Genomic DNA, 20,888 nt, shown 5'->3' with positions numbered 1-20,888 from the left:
CAGAGGCAGGGGGAGGGTGAGCTGGGCCTGCAGGCTTTGGTGGTAGCGGTGCCCGACGTTTTTTGGTTGATATCTGGGGGCTTGCAGCAAAAGAGTGTGATAGTCTGGTTCCAGCATGCACCAGTTCTTCCATTTTCTGTGAGAAGCACAGAAGTGGAGTTGGTGGCAAGAGGGAAAAGGTGTCTGGTGAAAGGGGCTGTTGCTCTGGTGTTATAGGAGGCTGTGATATGCTGTCCTGGCTTCCCTGGCTGTTTTCCAGGAAGTCGTCCTTGGGTGCTGAATCTTGGAGCAGTTCTAATATGTCTGTCTGTGGTGAGCTCTGTGGGCAGGGCTCAGCTGAGATGGTGTCCGTGAGCAGAGGTTGTTGTGGCTCAGTGGTGTTATCATTGTCCTTGTGTGATATGTCAACATCATGTCCATTCTGAAGTGAAGTCCTGTGGTCATTCATACTGTGTCCAGGTGTGTGTGTGCCGTTCTGATTGAGTGGATTGGCACACACTGCAGAAGGATGATTGAGGGAGAAGTAGATATTGTCCTTTAACACTCTTGAACCAAGTTTGTTTGGGTGATGGCCATCCCGATGAAATAGTTGTCTCTGACTCCAGAAGAGATTGAAGTTGTCAATGAAGTTTACTCCTTTTATATTGCAGGTTTTTTGCAGCCATGTATTAATCCCAAGCAACCGTGAAAACCTGTTTGTCCCTCTTGCTGGGAGTGGTCCACTGATGAATGTCTGAACTTTCAGTTTTTTAAGTGTTTCAAAAAGTTCATTGAAATCCTTCTTAAGGAGTTCTGACTGCTCTTTATGAATGTCATTCTTCCCCACATGAATGATGAGTCGATTTGCAGTCTTATGTTTCATTAGAATGTTCTGAAGTTCCCTGTTTATATCAGAAGTTGTTGCTTGTGGAAGGCAGCATGTAGTTGTATCCCTGCTGCTAATGTTTCTGATTATGGAGTCCCCCACTATCAGAGTCCTGGGCTCGGCTGTGCTCTGAGCTGAGTGCCGCTGTCTGCTCGACCTTGAGCGCCAGTTAGCATCAGTGTTAGCTACTGGCTGATACAGTCTGTGTTCGATCACATTCATCACGTTTGGGGGTTCCTCATTTACATTCATTAGTACTTCAAATCTGTTCTCAAGATGTATAGGTGTTGGTAGGAGACCAGTGTTTGCAATCTTTGTCAGAGCTGTATCTGGGGTAGAGGATGTTACTGCGGTAATATGTGAGGCTCGTGACAATCTGATGTCTCGAGTGCCTTTGGGTCTCGCTCCCTGTTTGTGCCATCGATTTGTAAGTCGATCGGCTTGTTTCTCTACCTGTCGAGGAGCACTAGTTTCATGGGACTCACCGGCTATATGCTGAGGGTGTCCCTGACGAAGCTCTGTTGTGTGTTCCGTCTGGTTTGGTGGTCCCGTAAATAACTTTGTTTCAAGAACTGCAATCCTTTGTAAAAGTCTGTGGCAGTTAGTGCAGCAAGTAGATTCCAGAAGAGGCATTTTCTCTCTTAACCTTGTAGGCAGTTGTGTTTTCCTTTCCCCGGAATGTAAGCTGGTCGGGTAGAAGAATTCTGCGTTTTTGTAGTAATCCAAACTTTGTCGTTTGAGCACTGTGCTGATTTGCTGAAGTTAAAATTAGGTGATAAAAGGAGCTAAAATTATAAAAGTATAGAAGATAAAATATAAAAGCGATAGAGCAAAGCGCGGAGCAGTAAGCAAGAGCGTCCGAACAGTAGCTGAGCAGGAAGTAGAGTCTAAGGGACGCTGCTATATGTGGAAGAGCGCGGCTCCGCCCCTCCCTCTTCCCGGACTCCCTGTGAGTTCCCCTGGTGATTATGCACTATATGAACCCACTATATGAATGTCAGATCCCAGCACGCACGGCGTTTTACACTGGGTCCCCTAGCGTAAGATACTTACGCAGTACGAGAGACCTCTCGTAAGAGAACGTACTCGGTTACTAACGTAACCTCGGTTCTCTCTAGAAGAGGGAACGAGTACTGCGCATCTTGCCGTGCATGCACACGCTCTGGTTAGCTTCGGCGATGAAAAACCAGATATCAGCTGCCTGCGAGCTGGATTTATAGGCCTAAGCCACGCCCGTTTCGGCGGGACGTGACGCAGTGGGCGCGAAGCACCCTCATTGGAGTGACGCTAGGCCTCGCTCGATAGGCTGCTGCAGTTGCCGCAGAACAGCCAATAGGCACACGAGCCGTCTTGCCTATGTCTGTATGCTGCCGCAACGCGTTTTACAATAATACAAAATTAAGGATAATTTTTTGGCTTCAATATCTCGCGGAAAAGGGATTTTCCCCTAGCGTAAGATACTTACGCAGTACTCGTTCCCTCTTCTAGAGAGAACCGAGGTTACGTGAGTAACCGAGTACGTTTGTTTTGTTCTCACCTTTGTTTATCAGCACTGCAAACACACAGATGAAGCCGCAACTGCAGAAACAGAAAAAAAATTGTTACCTGTAGGTTCCTCAGTGACAGTGAGTATAAAGCCTCTAAAAGTATTTCATTCAGATCTGTTTATAAAATCTTGTTTTTATTTTGAAGTAAATTGTTAGTAAATTGTAGATCATTTGGTCTTATCATTTAATAAATAATTACTGTAATTTAGTTATTATTTAATAATTACATACATTTTATATAAATGTATTATTCATACTATTGGATAATTGAGTGGAAGCATTTCAAACTAAAAAAAAGAAAAAGAAAATCTTAGGCCTTTGCATCTTCATCATCATCCTGTGTGCTAAACTCTGTAAATGTTACAATTTAGCAAATGATCTTAAAGCTGCTTTCCTCTACTGGTAAAACCTGAATTCCTTGAACTGACTATATAGAGACTATAGACAAATCAAATGACCTTCAAATAAAACTAATAATTGCATAAGCAATGAGATTGAAGATGATCGTACAAAATGCTAATGCTATTTCCCTGTAGGTAAACATGTTAGTCATTTATTACTCAATTCACATTTAAAGTATTAGCAATGTCAAAAAAAAATCAGTTAATGCTAGTTTAAATGAAGCAGTTGAAGACCAAAACAAATCCAAACACCGACACAATCTATCTTCAGCGACATCGGAAAAGTATGACACATTTGTTCAAACTGTTTTCACTCAGAATATACCTCACAATCATGATGTCCTAATGTTTTCAAGTATACTGTATTAAAATATATCAATATTTTCTGAAATTATGATGAAACAATAGTTTTTCAAGAAAAGAAAAGACTTCCGTATGTCTGCTTGAAGCATCTGACGAAAACCACGTGAATGATCAGACTGACGCATGCGCACAATCGTTCTCAAGGATATTCAAGTATATTCAAAAATACTGAGTATCAGAGAGAAGTTGAAGTTTACTAACACATGCTTTACAGGGAATGTTTGTACTTCGGCTTTTGACACTCTGAATCTTCACCATTATATTGTTTCTGCAGCAAGTCATTGTATCGACAACGATTTGTTTGTCATGTCTGAACTTCAGTTCATCAATAAAGCAGCACAACATTCATGATATTCAGAGATATACAGTTTTCAGTTAAAATAAAGATGGATCATTTATTCAGCTTGCATCTGTCATGAATAAGAGCATTCAACCGATAAGTCAAATCAGTTAGAAAAAAAAGTTTTAGGCTGCATAATTTTTCTTTTTTTCCCCCTTTTTTTTTTTTAAGTTTCATGAATGTAAATTATAAAAGCACTGTATAAATAAACATTTAAAAAAATTGAATAATGATTCCATTTAATTATTAACTTACATTGAGATTGAAGTGTCCTTTCGTATAAACTCCTCTGGGAAACATTGTGTTCTGGATCCTGATTCTCAAAGGAAACATTTCTCTGAATAATGTTTTATATATTCCTGCTATCTTTGAATCTTAATACACCGTCATATCACGACTTCAGTTCACTATCAAGAGTGCAGGAAGAATGCAGGACAGGAACGTAGAGTTTCCGTGACACCCACATTAATGAGCTACAGAGAAATTTGCCTTCAGGTTTTGCTTGTTTATTAACAGCGTCAGTAAATGCAGCTGATACAGAAAAACAGCTCTCTCTCTCTCTTCTGAAAAGAAGAAATAAATCAATAAAAACAGCAATTTTTTTTCTACAGCAAGAAATTACCTGCATTGTAATGTCATGTCATGAGAAGACACGCAGGAGGATAGTTTTCAGACCAGACGAGTGAGAGAGAGTTTCCCTCTGAAAATGAACAAAATATTGATAACAGTACACATACACAGAAAAAAGAAAAAACAATATAGTGATATATGATCTATTTAAACTGTGAACTTTTTTTCCTGTTGTGTCTTCCACATTCCTGCTGTCATTCCCAGTCTTGACTTTAGTTTACTGTCACTTAAAAAACATGACATGAATGTAGAATGTCCAGTAACATCCACATATGTGTGCGGAAACCAAAAGAGCAAGAACTGGAAAAAGCACACAGGCTGTTTCCTTTTGTAGGTTTGTGGAATGATTTGCTTGTTTCTGTCTAGCTCAAACATTTTTGTTTAGCTTAATACACTTATTCTTTCACATTATTGCAATGCACGCAATATTTGTCTCAAAGTTTTCTTCAATATTGTCTACAAACAGCAAAGCAAAGCTTTGTATTGTGTGTATTATAGCATTTTGAATTGTGCTATTCTATGGACTATTTGAAAGCTATTGTGATAGAGGTCAGTCTGGTTTTGATCATCAGCACTGCTTACCAGAGCACATTCCTGACTTTACTTAACCAATATTTGCATGCGTCTGTTGTTTTCATACAACCTGGAAGAGAATTTGCATTTGAACCAATGGTTCCATCAGGAACTTCCTGTGGGATTTTAGAATTTATTTAGACTATTTGTGAATAACGGGAAAACCGCTGTAACGCTTCAATATAACCGGTCTCAAAAAGCTTTTCAAATGTGATTAATAAGTAAAGGTGAATAAAAGACTGAAAGAACGTATAGAGATATTTATTAAGGTGTCGTAAAACATGTAAATGAACAATCTGCTGGAGTCGTGCACATGATGCAAATGTGTTCAAGGTTAAAGACAAAGACTCCATTGACTCATTTGTGGAATCACCACATTGTCCTGAAACATCTTGTTCAGTTGATTCATTTTCTGCGGTTGAATCTGAAAACAAAAAATCTCTGTTTGTTCTGATAGCAACATTCTTCTCATTTCTGAGAAAACGTTTACTTTTAGTGAAAATCTTATTACTTATAACATGCAAATGATTTGAACACAGACATTTGCATATTTCATACACAAAGTTTATTGTATTTTATACATAAAGAGATTATCCACATACAGAAAGCACAAGGCTCTTTGTACTCTAACACTGTTATTTGGACAAATATTGTTATCAATATTACAAAGTACAAAACGCATTTAATACTGGCAAACATAAAATGATGAAAGAAGCCTTGTGGTGCAGAATTGTTCAGGCGGCAACATCATTTTCACTTGAGGAAAATATCAGAAAAGCTTTTGGACCTGGCTTTCATTTCATTTCTGTCTCTATTCTTTGTTCTTCCTAAGGGGAAAAGGCAGATTCAATTATTTTTCTTAAGAAAAATGATGAAATCAGCTATAAGCACTATTAATACTACAGATAATACAATGTAAACCCAGAGCAAAGGAGATGATGTCACCACATCTGAACCCATTTCTTTTCCTTGGTTTCCTGAAACAACAAAACAAAAAAAAGTGAAGAAAAACAACATTACTGCTGTTATGGAACAGAGACTCAAGACAAAAGGATATGAGTGAGAAACAGGTTTATTGAATTAAGTAGTGGTGAGTACCAGTGGATGACGATATTAGTGAATATCTTTGAATAATGAGGATTATTCAACAGTATTATTGTTTAAAGTTACCTAAAGTTCTCTACTTCCCTCTAGAGGCTGAAAATGGCAGTTCTCCACAATATTCGCACTGGAGATTTGGATATTGTGATATTCATGTGATTGGCTGTTAAGTGTAAAATGTCACACTTTCATGTGCACACACTCACTCAAGATTCATCATATACACAAGATCAAACCCTAAGTTGACAGAGAACGTTTATGAAACGTTATCCACACCGTGTTGGATTAGTTTGGTCTTGTCTACCAGCTCATAAACTGTGAGTTTGTTCACTCCACAGAATCAACCCAGGCTGCGTTCCAGTCCAAAATTGTCATGCCCTTCACTCGCTAACTTCCCTCTGTCTTGATCACTCGGATGTACGTCATTGCTTACGTTGCACGAGTGCACTACTGGTGGAAACTGTAATGGGCTGAATTGGAACGTCCTAAGCCCTTGGAATCAGTTATGGAGCTGATTTATTATTAAAAAAAAAAAATCCCTTTAAGAATTTGTTTAATGCAGCATCCACATGTAAATAGGGCCTAGGTGTGTTTAGGTTGTTTTAAATAAAAAAAATATATAATTAATATATCATAGAGTTGTTTGTTGTCGTGGTGATTAGACGAGATCTATGGTGACGTCACAATCGTACTGCATTGTGGGACATGAAGTAGACTCGGTCAAAATCGAGGGAACGAGGGTCTGTCCATATAAACTTCCCTCGTCCACATCACGAAGTGGAACACACTTCAAAATGGCGGCAGGGATTCCCCCGATGGGAAGTGCTTAGGGAAGTTTGCGTGTCTAAAAGTGGACTGGAACGCAGCCGTGAAGTTTTGTGTGACAGTAACTGATCCAGATCTGGAATGATATGTAGTCGATGTTTCTCTGCAGTTACTCAGTTTAATCAAACACAAACATGTCACTTTAATATGATTAACAATATCAAAGGTCTTATGAAAACAGTGGTTATTAAAGCACAAAACATTTATTTTCCTTGTACATGTTGCCCCTGGGTTCGATTTTTAAAAAATATGGCATGTCTTACCATTTGTACGCCGACGATACACAAATGTATCTCCCTTTGAAAGTAGGAGAGAATTGTGGTTCTAACTCACTGCTGGCATGTCTGGAGGAGGTTAAGAGCTGGATGACTCATAATTTGGTTCAGTTAAACCAGAGTAAAACTGAGATTATGCTTTTTGGCCCCGCCAGAGGAAGCTTCGATGTTGTTAAATATTTTGGCACATGGTCAGACTATTGCCATGACCAAGTAAAAAACCTAGGTGTTGTGTTTGACCTAGATCTGAAATTTGATAAGCAGATAAATGCGGTGGTTAAGAGTTGCTTTTTCCAGATTAGGACTATTGCACGTTTAAAGCCTATTCTGTCGATGAAAGATTTAGAAAAAGTTATTAACGCCTTTGTTCTGTCCCGCCTTGACTATTGCAATGTTTTGTATGTAGGGTCCAGTCAGACTACTATATCACGCTTGCAATGAGTTCAGAATGCGGCGGCACGGTTGCTAGTGGGTGCTAAGAAAAGTCATCACATTTCTCCTATCTTAGCTTCTCTCAGGTGGCTACCAGTGGATTTTAGGATAAAATATAAAACTCTGCTGTATGTTTTTAAAGCAGTGCATGGGATAGCTCCTGCTTATGTATCTGAGCTTATTGCTCTTCATCAAGCACTAGGTCTTTAAGATCAAATAATAAGTTATTGCTTTCTGTCCCTCGAACTCATTTAAAGTTAAAAGGTGATCAGGCTTTTGCTGTTGCGGGTCCAAGGCTCTGGAATAGTCTGCCTCTTGAACTAAGAGAGATCACTTCTTTGAATGTATTTAAAGTTAGTGTTAAAAATTATTTCTTGTCTTTAGCTTTTGAGAGGTTGGGCTAGTATCTGTATTCTCAAGTCGCATGTTGTTCTCTTACGAGAGGTCTCTCGTACTGCGTAAGATATCTTACGCTAGGGGAAAATCCTTTTCCGCGAGATATTGAAGCCAAAAATTATCCTTAATTTTGTAATAATGCAAAACGCGTTGCAGCAGCAATGCAGACATAGGCGAGACAGCTCGCGCGCCTATTGGCTGCTCTGCGGCAACTGCAGCAGCCTATCGAGCGAGGCCTGGCGTGACGTCAGACCCAATCAGGGCACTTCGCGCCCGCTGCGTCACGTCCCGCCGAAATGGGCGTGGTCTAGGCCTATAAATATCGCTCGCAGGCAGCTATTATCTGATTTTTCATCCTTCAAGCGAAGCACACGCATCGCTGGAGCTGGATTAGAAGCCGCGCCGTCGAGAGAGAGCACCTTCAGCGGGACGAGTCACTGAAGTCGCTGGCCGCGCCGCCTTCCTTGCCTTCCTGCTGCGCTTTCCGGCATTATATCCTTTCTCTGCTACTGTGTTTATGTATGTGTGTGTGCTCGCCGCCGCGACACACACTCCCATTGCACTAAAAGAGCTGGGCGTCTTTTTCAAGACGCCCCTTTTCCTGATCACGCAGCTCTCGCACTCGCTGACGGCGACTGCCCTCACTGCGAGTTAGGTACTGCCTATGGTGACTCTGAGGACTCACCTGGCATCCTTCTCCGAGACTGCTCCTCCGCCCCCCCCCCCAACCCGCAAAGCTTGCCAGTTCGCCCGCTTGCCTTGCCTGCTTGGGGGACGATACCTGTTCTCCCTCTGTTCGAGCCGCGCACACCGCGCCGCTCACAGAGGATGTCAGGAGCGGGCGGTCACGGGGCTAGCTTTCTCTCTCCCTCTGTTCAAGCCGCGCAAACTGCGCCGCTCACAAGGGAGGCTGGAAGCGGACGGTCGGGGTTAGTTTTTCTTTACGTTATAAGAAAGCTACCCTGCCTTCTGCGCCCCATTCATGCGTCACTCACCGGCGAAAGGAGAAAGATGTGTTTTTTAGTCCCTCCGAGGATGGACTGACCTTCAATTTCTCATACATATTCCCAGTTCCCTGATCATGCGACTGGAAATATCAATATTGCAGCAGGCGAGCCTGTTTTAATACAAGCGCGCCTGCAAGCATACGCCGAAGAAAGCATGTGGCGCTCTTATATGCTCGTGCATCCGAAAACCTTTGCGTTCCCCCCCTGTGGCTCAGTGGCCGAATCATTGGTTTTTCCCACGAGAGACCGGAGTTCGAATCCCGGTCTAGCGGCAGTTAAAATTATGCCGCCAATGCTTCGCTCTGTCAGTTCCCTGAAAAGCGACTGCAGACGTGCATTTTGCAGCCAACGAGCGCGTTGCACAACCCGCTCGCCTGCACCCAAACACCGTTTCTATGGTTTCCGTGCGTCACTGGCGAAAGGAGAAAAGAGCGTTTTCTGGTCCCCCCGCGGATGGACCGACCTCCTCTTTCTCGTACATTTCTCATTCCCCTCTGAAGTTCGGGCGACTGGAGATGTCTGTATTGCAGTGAGCAAGCCTGTTGTAATACACGCATGCCTGCAAACAAACGCCAGCACGTTGACGCTCTCTTATAATACTCGCGCTAACTGAGTTACAATGTGTCTCCCCCTGTGGCCCAGTGGCAGACTCTCAGGTTTTTGCACGCGAGAGACCCGCGTTCGATCCCCGGGTCTACCGGCAGATAAAATTATGCCGTCAATGCTCGCTCTGTCAGTTCCCTGAAAAGGCGACTGCAGATGTGTATTTTGCAGCCAACGAGCGCGTTGTACAACCCGCTCGCCTGCACCCAAACACCGTTTCTATGGTGTTCCGTGCGTCACTGGCGTAGGGAAAAAAGGGAGTTTTTCTGGTCCCGCTGCGGACGGACCAACCTCCTTTTTCCTATACATTTCCCATTCCCCTCTGGAATTCAGGCGACTGGAAATGTCAATATTGCAGTGAACAAGCCTGTTGTAATGCACGCAGGCCTGCAATAAACGCCAGCATGTTGACGCTCTCTGTTTCTATGGCAACTTCTCGCTCGTTCAGTTCCAGTAAATGTGACTGTTCCAGTGTATCCTGCAGTAAACAAGTCGGTTCTGTCACCCGCTTGCCTGCACACAAACGCCGTTTTTACGGCTACCCAGATAAATCCCATAAGTGTGAATTTTTTCTGGTGTCCCGGCCACGGCCGATGGTGCTTTATGTGTAAGAAGAATGCCCACTGCCCAGTGCCCATCTCTACACACAAGCACAGCCCGTCACACAGGGCTCGCGCACATGAATCGGCTCAGACCGATTGCGCTTCAAACATGGTGAATGTGCCCACTAACACCACGTTATGCATGTCTCACGGTTTCTGTAAAAACGAAACCAACGTGCACTCGCTTCACGCAAGCGAACGATGCTTTCGGTGTGATAAATGTGCCCGCTGTCCCGCGCCCACATCCACACATAGACATGACAGTTCCCACGGGAACCGCCCAGCCCTCCCCCTCGCGGTTAACCACCGCAGAGGAGTCGAGCGCGGGCAATCTGCCCGCTGTCATCAGCGCGCCCCATGCCTCAAATGTCACGAGCGACACGCTTGTGTTACAGCACACCGAAGCTTCTCCATCGCTGAGCGAGCGGAGCGCGCTTCGTATTCGACCCCTAGCTATCCATGCAGACGCATGGGCAAAGCTACCCGGGGTTTCGAAGTGGGTGCTGAACATTATAGAAAGAGGCTATTCGCTGCAGTTTCGCCGACGCCCTCGCCGCTATGTGGCGCGCATCGAGACCACGGTAAAAACAGAAGTAGCACATCTACTTCGAGCCGAAGTGACGAAACTATTGAGCAAAGGGGCCATAGAACCTCTCTCTCAAGATCAGAGCGAGGGAGGGCTATACAGCAGATACTTCCTGGTACCGAAAAAAGACGGGGGTCTCAGATCCATACTAGATCTAAGGCAACTGAACAAAGTGCTTGTGAAGCGACAGTTCAGGATGCTCACGATCAGGCAAATCCTTGTGCAGATTCGCCAAGGAGATTGGTTTGTGTCAATAGATCTGAAAGACGAGTATTTTCAAATACAGATAGCGTCACGTCACAGGCGATATTTGAGATTCGCCTTCGAGGGCCAGGCATATCAGTACACAGTCCTGCCGTTCGGTTTGTCCCTAGCACCCCGTACATTTACGAAGTGCATGGATGCGGCGCTCGCACCCCTCAGAATGAGAGGCATGCGAGTGCTGAACTATTTGGACGATTGGCTGATTCTAGCGCAATCTCGCGCAGTGCTCATAGAACACACGACCATTTTACTCGATCACCTCGAGGATTTGGGTCTGAGTGTCAATTGGGCGAAGAGCTCCCTGTCACCCAGTCAGAAAATATCTTTCCTGGGCACAGAACTGGACTCACTATCCATGATAGCGCGACTATCACAACAGCGCGCGGTAGACATTCGACGCACAGCGAACTCTTTTCGCTGCGGCGCGTCTGTCCCGCTCAAGAGATTTCAGAAGATGCTAGGTCTCATGGCCTCAGCATCATCAGTGCTCCAGCTGGGTCTGCTCCGCATGCGCCCGCTGCAGTTTTGGCTGAAAGCGCGAGTCCCACGCGAAGCGTGGGCACCCGGTTTGATTCGCCTCAGGGTCAATCAGAAATGCGTTACAGCTCTGAAACCCTGGAAAGCGAACGACTGGTACCAATCAGGTGTAAGCCTGGGGACTTCCTCGAGGGTGAAGGTGGTGTCCACGGACGCGTCCACCTCGGGATGGGGAGCGCTGCTCGAGGGCAGACCGTTCTTCGGCCAGTGGTCAGAACGGGAGAAGCTCCTGCACATAAACTGCCTCGAAATGCTGGCAGTAGACAACGCGCTGACGCGTTTTTGTCCCCAAATAAAAGGTCACCACGTCTTGGTCCGTTCGGACAACATGTCTGTGGTGTCCTACATAAATCGCCAGGGCGGCATCAGATCCGAGAAACTGTACAGGCTGGCAGAACGCCTCCTGGTATGGGCTCAGTGCAACCTGCGCTCGCTCAGAGCAGCGCACGTGCCAGGGATCATGAATATAGGACCAGACAGACTGTCCAGGAACAATGTTCCGGCAGGCGAATGGTCTCTACACCCACAGACAGTCCATCTGCTGTGGAAGAAATTCGGCAGAGCGGAAGTGGACCTGTTTGCGTCTCAAGAAAACGCTCACTGTCAAGAATTTTTCTCCAAGAGCAGGAGCGCGCTGGCCCATGTGTGGCCCCGCCGCCCGCTCTATGCTTTTCCCCCCGTCTCTCTCCTGCCTCAGGTGATAGAACGGATCAGGGAAGAAGGATGCTCAGTACTGCTGGTAGCACCGTTCTGGAAAAACCAACCTTGGTTCCCAGCCGTGATGCAGTTAGCAAGTACTGCCCCGTGGCCAGTACCAGTGAGGAGAGATCTCCTCTCACAGGCCCGCGGCTCGATCTGGCATCCTCACCCGGAACTATGGTCCCTTCATGTCTGGGCCATCAACGGGTACATGTTGGACTCCCTAAAGGAGTATTAAACACGATCACGCAGGCTAGAGCTCCGTCTACAAGACGACTCTATTCTTCGAAATGGTCTGTGTTTTCGGGCTGGTGCACAGCCCGTGGTGTCACCCACAAACTGTGGTGTGACGGAGGTGCTTTCCTTCCTACAAGAGCTGTTGGATGGGGGCAGGGCCCCCTCCACGCTCAAAGTTTATGTGGCGGCTATAGCAGCGTTCTCAGAAACAACGCTTGGTCAGTCAATAGGAAGGAACGATTTAGTCATCCGCTTCCTTAGAGGAGCTAAGAGACTGAATCCTCCCAGACCTCCCTCAGTCCCCGTATGGGACCTTTCTACGGTTCTGGAAGCCATGAAAGGTGCGCCATTTGAGCCTTTACAGTCAATCGATTTGAAACACCTGTTTTTCAAAACGGTGTTTTTGCTGGCTCTCGCTTCAGTGAAGCGCATAGGGGATCTGCACGCGCTCTCTGTGAGCGCGGCGTGCATGGAGTTTGGGCCCAATGACTCAAAAGTTATACTCAAACCTAAGCACGGTTATGTTCCAAAATCCCTCAACACACCGTTTAGGGCGCAGATTATCTCTCTGTCAGCCCTACCGGTCCCTGATGAGGAAAGAGACGCGAGCCTCCTTTGCCCAGTCAGGGCATTACGAGCTTATGTGTCTCGCTCGTCTGTTTTCAGACAGACGGAACAGCTCTTTGTTTCGTTTAGCGGACGTTCTAAGGGACTAGCCGCGTCGAAACAGAGCCTATCCAGATGGATAGTTGATGCTATAGCGCTGGCATACGCCTCCAAGGGCATGCAGTGCCCTTTGGGTGTCAGAGCGCATTCCACGAGAGGCATGGCCTCTTCGTGGGCCTGGTCAAGTGGGATTGCCTTGCAAGATATTTGTATGGCGGCAGGCTGGGCCTCCCCGTCTACATTTATAAGGTTTTATAACCTAGAGGTTCCCGCCCTGCAGGCCAGGCTGCTGTCGGTCTAAACTACCAGTATTATCTGACCTGATGCGTTCAGCTCAGAATGCTGCGTTTGCTGAGCACAGCTCAATGTTCGACAGTTTAAAGCTGGGCAAACTGTGTAAGACCCACATTTTTCCCCATCAGTTCAGGCCGTACCCCGCCCTGTCTGTATGATGAAATTCGCGTCCCATCGACGCTACTTTACGTGGAAAAGTGAGGCTGCACCCCTCCTTCTTCCCGGACTCTCTGTGAGTTCACTGAGTGATTGTGCACTATATGTACCCCGGGCTTTCGCCCTTGGGTCTTTGGTGTCAGATCTCAGCATGCACGGCGTTTTACATTGGGTCCCCTAGCGTAAGATATCTTACGCAGTACGAGAGACCTCTCGTAAGAGAACGTACTCGGTTACTAACGTAACCTCGGTTCTCTCTAGAAGAGGGAACGAGTACTGCGTATCTTGCCGTGCATGCACACGCTCTGGTTGCTTCGATGATGAAAAACCAGATAATAGCTGCCTGCGAGCGATATTTATAGGCCTAGACCACGCCCATTTCGGCGGGACGTGACGCAGCGGGCGCGAAGTGCCCTGATTGGGTCTGACGTCACGCCAGGCCTCGCTCGATAGGCTGCTGCAGTTGCCGCAGAGCAGCCAATAGGCGCGCGAGCTGTCTCGCCTATGTCTGCATTGCTGCTGCAACGCGTTTTGCATTATTACAAAATTAAGGATAATTTTTGGCTTCAATATCTCGCGGAAAAGGATTTTCCCCTAGCGTAAGATATCTTACGCAGTACTCGTTCCCTCTTCTAGAGAGAACCGAGGTTACGTTAGTAACCGAGTACGTTTCTATGTGGTGTTTGTTTTTAAGCTGCTGATTGTTCAGCACTTTGGTCTGCAGGTGCAGTTGTAAAGTGGTTTATAAATAAAGTTAAGTAAGTAAGTAAGTAAAAATTATTTTGAGAAGTGATGGTGGGACATTATGTGTTGTGGTCAGAGTTTTTAACTTCCTCTGCTTGATGTGGAAGGTTTTTGTCTTCCTGTGTTTTCTTCAGAGCTGCAGTAGATTCATCTTAATGTTGTGTGGAGGGAAACAGAATCATTCTGAAGTGTTTTAATCAAGAACAACATGAAGATCATTCAGCTTCAGCTCTGTGAGTTTTACATATCAATATATTTACATATGCTTTGTCATTCATTGTTTTGTTATAGGTTTACAGTGATATTAATTATAATGCTATTGTATTTTTTATCTTATAGATGTATTAATCTGTTGTCGAGCTGCAGTCTCAGATCAACTCACTGATTTGGGATCAAATGTGACCATAAACTGTGATCTTGATGAAAATGAGGTTTATTGGATTTTACTGAAAACACCAGATCCTCCAACACTGATTCTACGATCATTCCCAACACCAAAACAACTTTTTTACTTCAATAAAACATTCAGAAAGAAATATTCAGTGCAATTTAAACATCATCTGGTTATTAATAATGTGACCGCTGATGAATTAGGAGTTTATTACTGTATGAACACACACACACCTCCAAAACTCAGCAACAGCACCAGACTGCACTTCACCGGTGAGTTCATTTACTCCTCTATTGATCATAATGATGATTAGTGCAGTTATTTACTTATTTATTCACTACTTCAGATTTTTTTTTACACATGAACAACATAATTATTTATTTTCATTCGTTACTCCACACAGATATGAATATAAGCTAGATATTATATTCAGATGTTTGAAACTGCAGTCGTTGTGCTCCAGACTGTTACTGTAATTGTGATCTCTTTCTTTACAGAATCAACTCAACTAACTGAGTGTCACAATCATACAACGCTGGAGTTTATTAATCAGAATCAGAAACAATGGCAGATTATTATCATCATATCTGGACTGATGATCGGGCTTCTGCTCATTGTGCTGATCGGTGAGTGACTCTTCTTTAGTTTAGAAAATTAAATATATTATGCCATTTGTAAAAAAAAAAAAATATCATGACAAGTGGCGATTTAGTTATTGTGTAAAAGTTCTTTGTTTAGAATTGTTTATTTTGACTATTCAGTAATTAATTTGGCAGTTTTGTGCATACAAATATGACTTTATATTTTAATAATATAAAGAATAATACAACCTTTGGTAAATATTGAATCCAATTTCACGGTTTTATTTTTAGGACTAGTGAAAGTTTTTGTTGTTGGAAACAGAAGGTCTGCAGAACGATCACAACACAACACTGATCTACAGCAGACGCGGGTTATACAGCATCAGGAGGACTTACAGGTGAAATATTACAAACCATCATTAGAACTCAAATCTATTTCTGTCTTGATAATTATTGAGATTTCTTGTTGACTGTATTTCAACACTTTAGAAAGTGATCAGTTGACTTAACTTAAAAAAATTAAGTAAACCCGTTGCCTTCAAATTATTAAGTAAATAAACATAATGCTTAATTGAAAAAAATAAGTTATGTGAACTTGACAATTCCACATTACTTAATGTTTTCGATTAAGCATGAGATTTATTTACTTAATAATTTTAAGGCAAAGGTTTTCCTAATTTTTTTTTAAGTTAAGTCAACTGATCACTTTTTACAGCGAACAAACTTATTGTTTAGATTATGAAATTCATTTTGGTTCAGCAACAACTGCTGAACTCCTAATACTGTTTCCCTCTTTGCTCTTCAGTATGCTGAGGTGGATTTTACCAAGATCCGGAGAAATATTCGCTCCAGCCAAATCAACAGCACATATGCGGCACTAAACCTGCCGAAGTCATGAACACACGAGTATGACTGATCTATATCACAAGCTGAAAATGCAAGTTTTTTTGTTGTTTTTTACAACTTAAAACAGTGTGTGCATTAATTCTAAGTGTTACTTTGGAAATTTACAGTTCTTTGTCGTTTACTCAAACATGTTCATTTGGGTGAGATTTAATGGAATCTTTAGAATATTATTACAATTATTATAATTATAAGTATTACTGAAATATTTACTTAAATAACAAAAATCGTTCAAATGTAGTGACAAGAAAATGTTTTCAGTACTTCAAGTTCTCAGAGAGATAATTGCTGGAAAATGAAGTTTCTCTCTCTCTCTCTCTCTCTCTCTCTCTCTCTAATGTTTTGCATATCGTCCTTATGATAAAAACAGGGTGAAAGCAGGTTACGTTCTTCAGCCTTGTGACATGAATGAACACTGCACACTTTTGCACGTATTGGTTTTTGTATACTGGTAACTTTTATTTTCAGTAAAATTGTTAAAATGATTTACTATATTTTAGTATATAATTTAAATTAGTGTATTGATTTTCTTTTTTGAAATCACCAAGAGCTTGCAAAGTCAACAGGATCATTGGTGTAAATCCAATTATTATTTTGTCTTGTGGAATATAACGTGAATATCTTATGTGAAAGAGTATTAAATAATAAAAAAAAACATAATGCAAGTTTTATCATCCTTCTTATTTTTTTAAATGATCATATATAAATTGTTTTACATTCAAAGGCTAAACCATGTGGTTAAACTCAACTGAAGTGCTAAACCGAAACCACTAAACGTGCTAAACGTGCTAAACGTGCTAAACGTTCCACTGGTTTGGTCACTAAACAACCAATAACAAACAGAGTCTCTCACCTTTGTCTAGAGTTGAGGTTGTTTAATCATGAACCGAGTGCAGTGTTTCCCCAATACCTTTATGTGTTCATGTATCTCAGTTCTCACAGTTGTATACACCTCAAATGGAAACAACAGCACTGCACTACGTCTGCTGGGGTTTAAACACTCTTTGTCTGAATATCTAGATCAACCCATTTAATACCAGAGCATCAGACAACTGTGTTGTAACATGAAAAGCTCCTTCGCACTTGAAAGATTCTATTGCTGTGAATGGTAAGACTGCAGTTAGTCTGCAAACGTCAAAGCAGTTTCACATGAATCTAGCCATTCATGGTTCCATCAGGAATTTCCTTTGTTTTTAACGTGAGTTACACTTTATGTGTTTGATGCGGGAAAAATGCTGTAGCGCGTCAATATAACTGGTCTCAAAAAGATTTTCAAATGTGATTAATAAGTAAAAATGCATAAAAGTCTTAAAGACTGTATAGATATTTATTAAACAAGGTTAAACTGGTGTCGGAAAACATGTAAATGAACAATCTGGAGTCGTGCACATGATGCAAATGTGTTAAAGGTTAAAGACAAAGACTGCATGTATTTGTGGAGTGTGTTTAGTGTAGTTGTGTTCTTCTGACATCAGTCAGATCTCAACCATGAGCAACATGTTTATCTGTTTATCTTGTGCACACTGTAAGTACACATAAATAAATAAATTATATTATGTGATATCAGGAATTAATGAATCAGTGAACGATGAGCAGTTCATATTTTAACATGAAAAATACATACAAATTTTGAGAAAATGAAAAATGTTCACTTTTCCCGATGTTTACTTTTAGTGAAAAAAATAAATAATAATAATAATTTTGTTACTTTAAATAGATTATCCTCCTGAAGTTCTGTTTGCTTCCGTGTGTTAATAAATTTCATTTTATTTTGTATCAACAATGTTGTTCCTCCTTTCCCCACAATGTTCTTTGTTGCTCCTTCCTATCCCTAGACTGGGAACACTGTAAAAAAATTCTAACCCTCCCAAATCAAAAATTTCAAGTGAACGATAACATCTAAATTTTTCAATTGGCCCAGGTGAAATTCTTGTTGCAATAGTCTGTTAACATTGGCTCAATGAGAAATAATACGTCAGACTAATTGAAAAATGTAGATGTTATCGGTCACTTGAAATTTTTGACTTGGGGATGTAATTTTTTTTTTACAGTGAATGAACGTAATATATGTGATAACAGGAATCAATGAATCAGTAAATTTAGTAAATGAAATTTTATCAAACATTAAATAATACATAAAGAGTACAAAATGCATTTAATACTGGCAAACAATCATTGCATATGGGAGTGCGAAGAAGTCAAACATTTTTGGAAAGGTGTGAAAGAAATGATAGAGAAGATTCTTGATGTTAACATTCCATTGTCAACTTTACTTTTCCGATTACATTTGTTTCCTAAGGAGATCAAATTAAAAAAGAAAGAGTGTATATTTATAAATATATGCATTCTTCAAGCAAAACGGCTTATTTCTTTAAATTGGAAAAATATTTGTGCACCAAATAGGACGTTGGCTAAAAGAAATGGTAACAAATATGTCAATGGAAAAGATGACTTATATTTTAAGGGACAAATATAAAATTTTGAGGGAGTTTTGGGACCTTTCAGATCGTTCTTAAAATGTGGTGGACTAGGTGTTAATAAAGACTAAGAAAAGAGGAGGTATAGAAAATCAATGTAAAATACTGAGAGGCTGTTTTTTTTCTTGCCTTCTGTTACATGGAAATGTATATGTTCATATGTATAGTTAAAAAGCAACAAAATAATAATAATAAAAAAAATACTGGCAAACACAACATGATGAAAGAACACTTGTGGTGCAGAATTGTTCAGGCAGAAATATACTGACACTATAGAGCAAAATATCAAGCTTTTAGACCTGACTTGTCATTTCTGTCTCTGTTGGTTGTTCTTCAGAAGAGAATAAGGCAGTGTGGATTCTTTCTCTCAAGAGAAAGATTAAACCAGCTATAAGCACTATTAACACTACAGGTAATACAATGTAAACCCAGAGCGAATGCGATGATGTCACCACATCTGGTCCAGTTTTTTCTCTTTGGTTTCCTTGATCAATTTCTTTTTCTGCTGATGATTCTGCAACAAAAAAAAAGTAAAGAAAAACAACATGACTGCACTGTGATGAAGACAACAGATCCGGCTATAATTTATATACAGCTGCGTTCAGACTGGAGCATCACTAGTGAACATCAACTTTCTAATCATATATTAATAAACAAGATTCACACACCATTGATGATCAGCTGTACAGTCCTAAGCTCAGATGAGTGTGATATGAGGCAGCCGAACTCTCCGGCATCAGTGTAAGTGAGACTGTTGAGTTTGATGGAGAAGTTTCCTCTCTCATACTCATCAGGGAATGTTTCAGCTCTGTTCTTGTAGTCTGGGTCCTGTGTCTCTGAATGACGGCCTTTGATTATATCACACACAATCTTGCTGCCATTGTGTCTCCAGTGTACATTAATGTCTTGAAGTTTAAAAACTTTAGTGGAAGAACACGGCAGGAGAACAGAACCACCAATAACAGCCTCTACTGTTTCCTGCAGAGACACTGAAACAACACAAACATTAACTGGAAGCACACAGTCTACCATTTATGCAGTTTAAAGGGATAGTTCACTTTGAAATTAATTTTTGGTATGTTTTAGCTTACCTCAAGGGCATCCAAGATGTAGGTGTCTTTTTTTCCGCAGTAGTTTCAATTTTGATATTTTTAGGTCAAACCGTTCTTGTCTGTCAGTCATATAATGCAGGTCTATGGTCACTGTCTCAAAACACAAGCACAGAGTCCAAATTAAAACAATTCCCCGTCGTCCAAATTAAACAATTCCCCATCGTAAGTACACATTGATGGCCTAAGACACGAAACGAGCGGTTTGTGTGAGAAAACGAACAGTATTTATATCGTTTTTACCTCTTATACGCAGCCATGTCCGAGTGATCTGACGTGTACGCAGACTGGTGCATAGATATATACACTAGATGTCGCCTTAAAGACATTCGTTCCAATGAACTGCCGTAGACAAGGCGACATCTAGTGTATATATCTATGCACCAGTCTGCGTACACGTCAGATCACTCGGACATGGCTGCGTATAAGAGGTAAAAACGATATAAATACTGTTCGTTTTCTCACACAAACCGCTCGTTTCGTGTCTTAGGCCATCAATGTGTACTTACGATGGGGAATTGTTTAATTTGGACGACGGGGAATTGTTTTAATTTGGACTCTGTGCTTGTGTTTTGAGACAGTGACCATAGACCTGCATTATATGACTGACAGACAAGAACGGTTTGACCTAAAAATATCAAAATTGAAACTACTGCGGAAAAAGAGACACCTACATCTTGGATGCCCTTGAGGTAAGCTAAAACATACCAAAAATTAATTTCAAAGTGAACTATCCCTTTAAGTGTTTGTTTCGTCCTCACCTTTGTTTATCAGCACTGCAAACACACAGATGAAGCTGAAACTGCAGAAACACACACACAAAAAACTATTTACTTAACCTCGACCAGAAGAGCATTTTGCAAGCAACTTTTAAACATTCATAGAAAGCTCACGCACCCAAATTAATGAAAACCAGGTGCAAGACACAAAATAGAAGTCAGTAAATCTCATCTCAACACAATCATTGAATGGTTTTGCTCTTATTAATCAGAGCTTCAATATTTGTAAGATTTATACTATCTGAACAGTTATTGGGGCATTTGGTAACAGTTATCTGTGAATTTGACTGTTTGTGGACAGTTTTTTATGTAGATTTTGTAAAAAAATTAAAATAAATTATATATTTTGTTTTTATTTTGAAGTGAACTGTTATGTAAGATCTCCCATCACAACTGGGGCAGAATGACTTCATTTAAAGTTGGCATGAAACGGAAGTTGCGACAATCTTTTCTTTGTTATTGTGACGTATATATGAGTGAAATGGCTTCTCGAATAAGAAAAAAA

The 20,888-nt window shown here is 41.7% G+C and overlaps 2 protein-coding genes and 1 long non-coding RNA gene across 4 annotated transcripts in view; 1 reads left to right on the top strand and 2 right to left on the bottom strand.

The window, feature by feature from the left end:
* LOC309475549 overlaps positions 1–20,888 on the bottom strand; it is a 209,829-nt gene that overhangs the window by 46,430 nt on the left and 142,511 nt on the right. The gene's annotated exons all lie outside the window — the stretch shown is intronic.
* Positions 1–20,888, bottom strand: part of LOC309475527 (ICOS ligand-like) — a 104,707-nt gene that overhangs the window by 82,722 nt on the left and 1,097 nt on the right. The window contains exons 2-6 of one of the 2 annotated variants that reach the window (XR_014197696.1): positions 20,366–20,406; positions 19,164–19,484; positions 18,795–19,009; positions 3,772–5,506; positions 2,403–2,443 (exon numbers count right to left, since the gene is read on the bottom strand). Coding sequence is in view for 1 of the 2 variants with exons in the window: in XM_082138371.1 (XP_081994497.1) it covers positions 18,789–19,009; positions 19,164–19,484; positions 20,366–20,406 (583 nt within the window). In the remaining variant the exon portion in view is untranslated. Of the gene's footprint in view, positions 1–2,402; positions 2,444–3,771; positions 5,507–18,116; positions 19,010–19,163; positions 19,485–20,365; positions 20,407–20,888 lie in introns of those variants that run through there. The other variant, XM_082138371.1, reaches the window with a different exon arrangement.
* Positions 14,258–16,688, top strand: LOC309475519 (uncharacterized protein). Its single transcript, XM_082138346.1, has 5 exons — positions 14,258–14,376; positions 14,483–14,806; positions 15,032–15,160; positions 15,407–15,513; positions 15,921–16,688. The coding sequence occupies exons 1-5, from the start codon at positions 14,352–14,354 to the stop codon at positions 16,011–16,013; spliced, it is 678 nt and encodes a 225-aa protein (XP_081994472.1). The 5' UTR covers positions 14,258–14,351; the 3' UTR covers positions 16,014–16,688.

Source organism: Leuciscus leuciscus, assembly GCF_965113295.1.
Source record: "Leuciscus leuciscus genome assembly, chromosome: 15".
Lineage (NCBI taxonomy): Eukaryota > Metazoa > Chordata > Actinopteri > Cypriniformes > Leuciscidae > Leuciscus > Leuciscus leuciscus.
This window is presented reverse-complemented; position numbering and strand designations above follow the sequence as displayed.

What these genes read in the sequence shown, in the direction of transcription:
- LOC309475519 (XM_082138346.1), top strand. Translation starts at nt 14,352, where the DNA reads ATGAAGATCATTCAGCTTCAGCTCT. An exon ending in CACCAGACTGCACTTCACCG is followed by an intron (nt 14,807 to 15,031) that starts GTGAGTTCATTT and finishes CTTTCTTTACAG; the next exon opens with AATCAACTCAACTAACTGAG. An exon ending in AGCATCAGGAGGACTTACAG is followed by an intron (nt 15,514 to 15,920) that starts GTGAAATATTAC and finishes TTTGCTCTTCAG; the next exon opens with TATGCTGAGGTGGATTTTAC.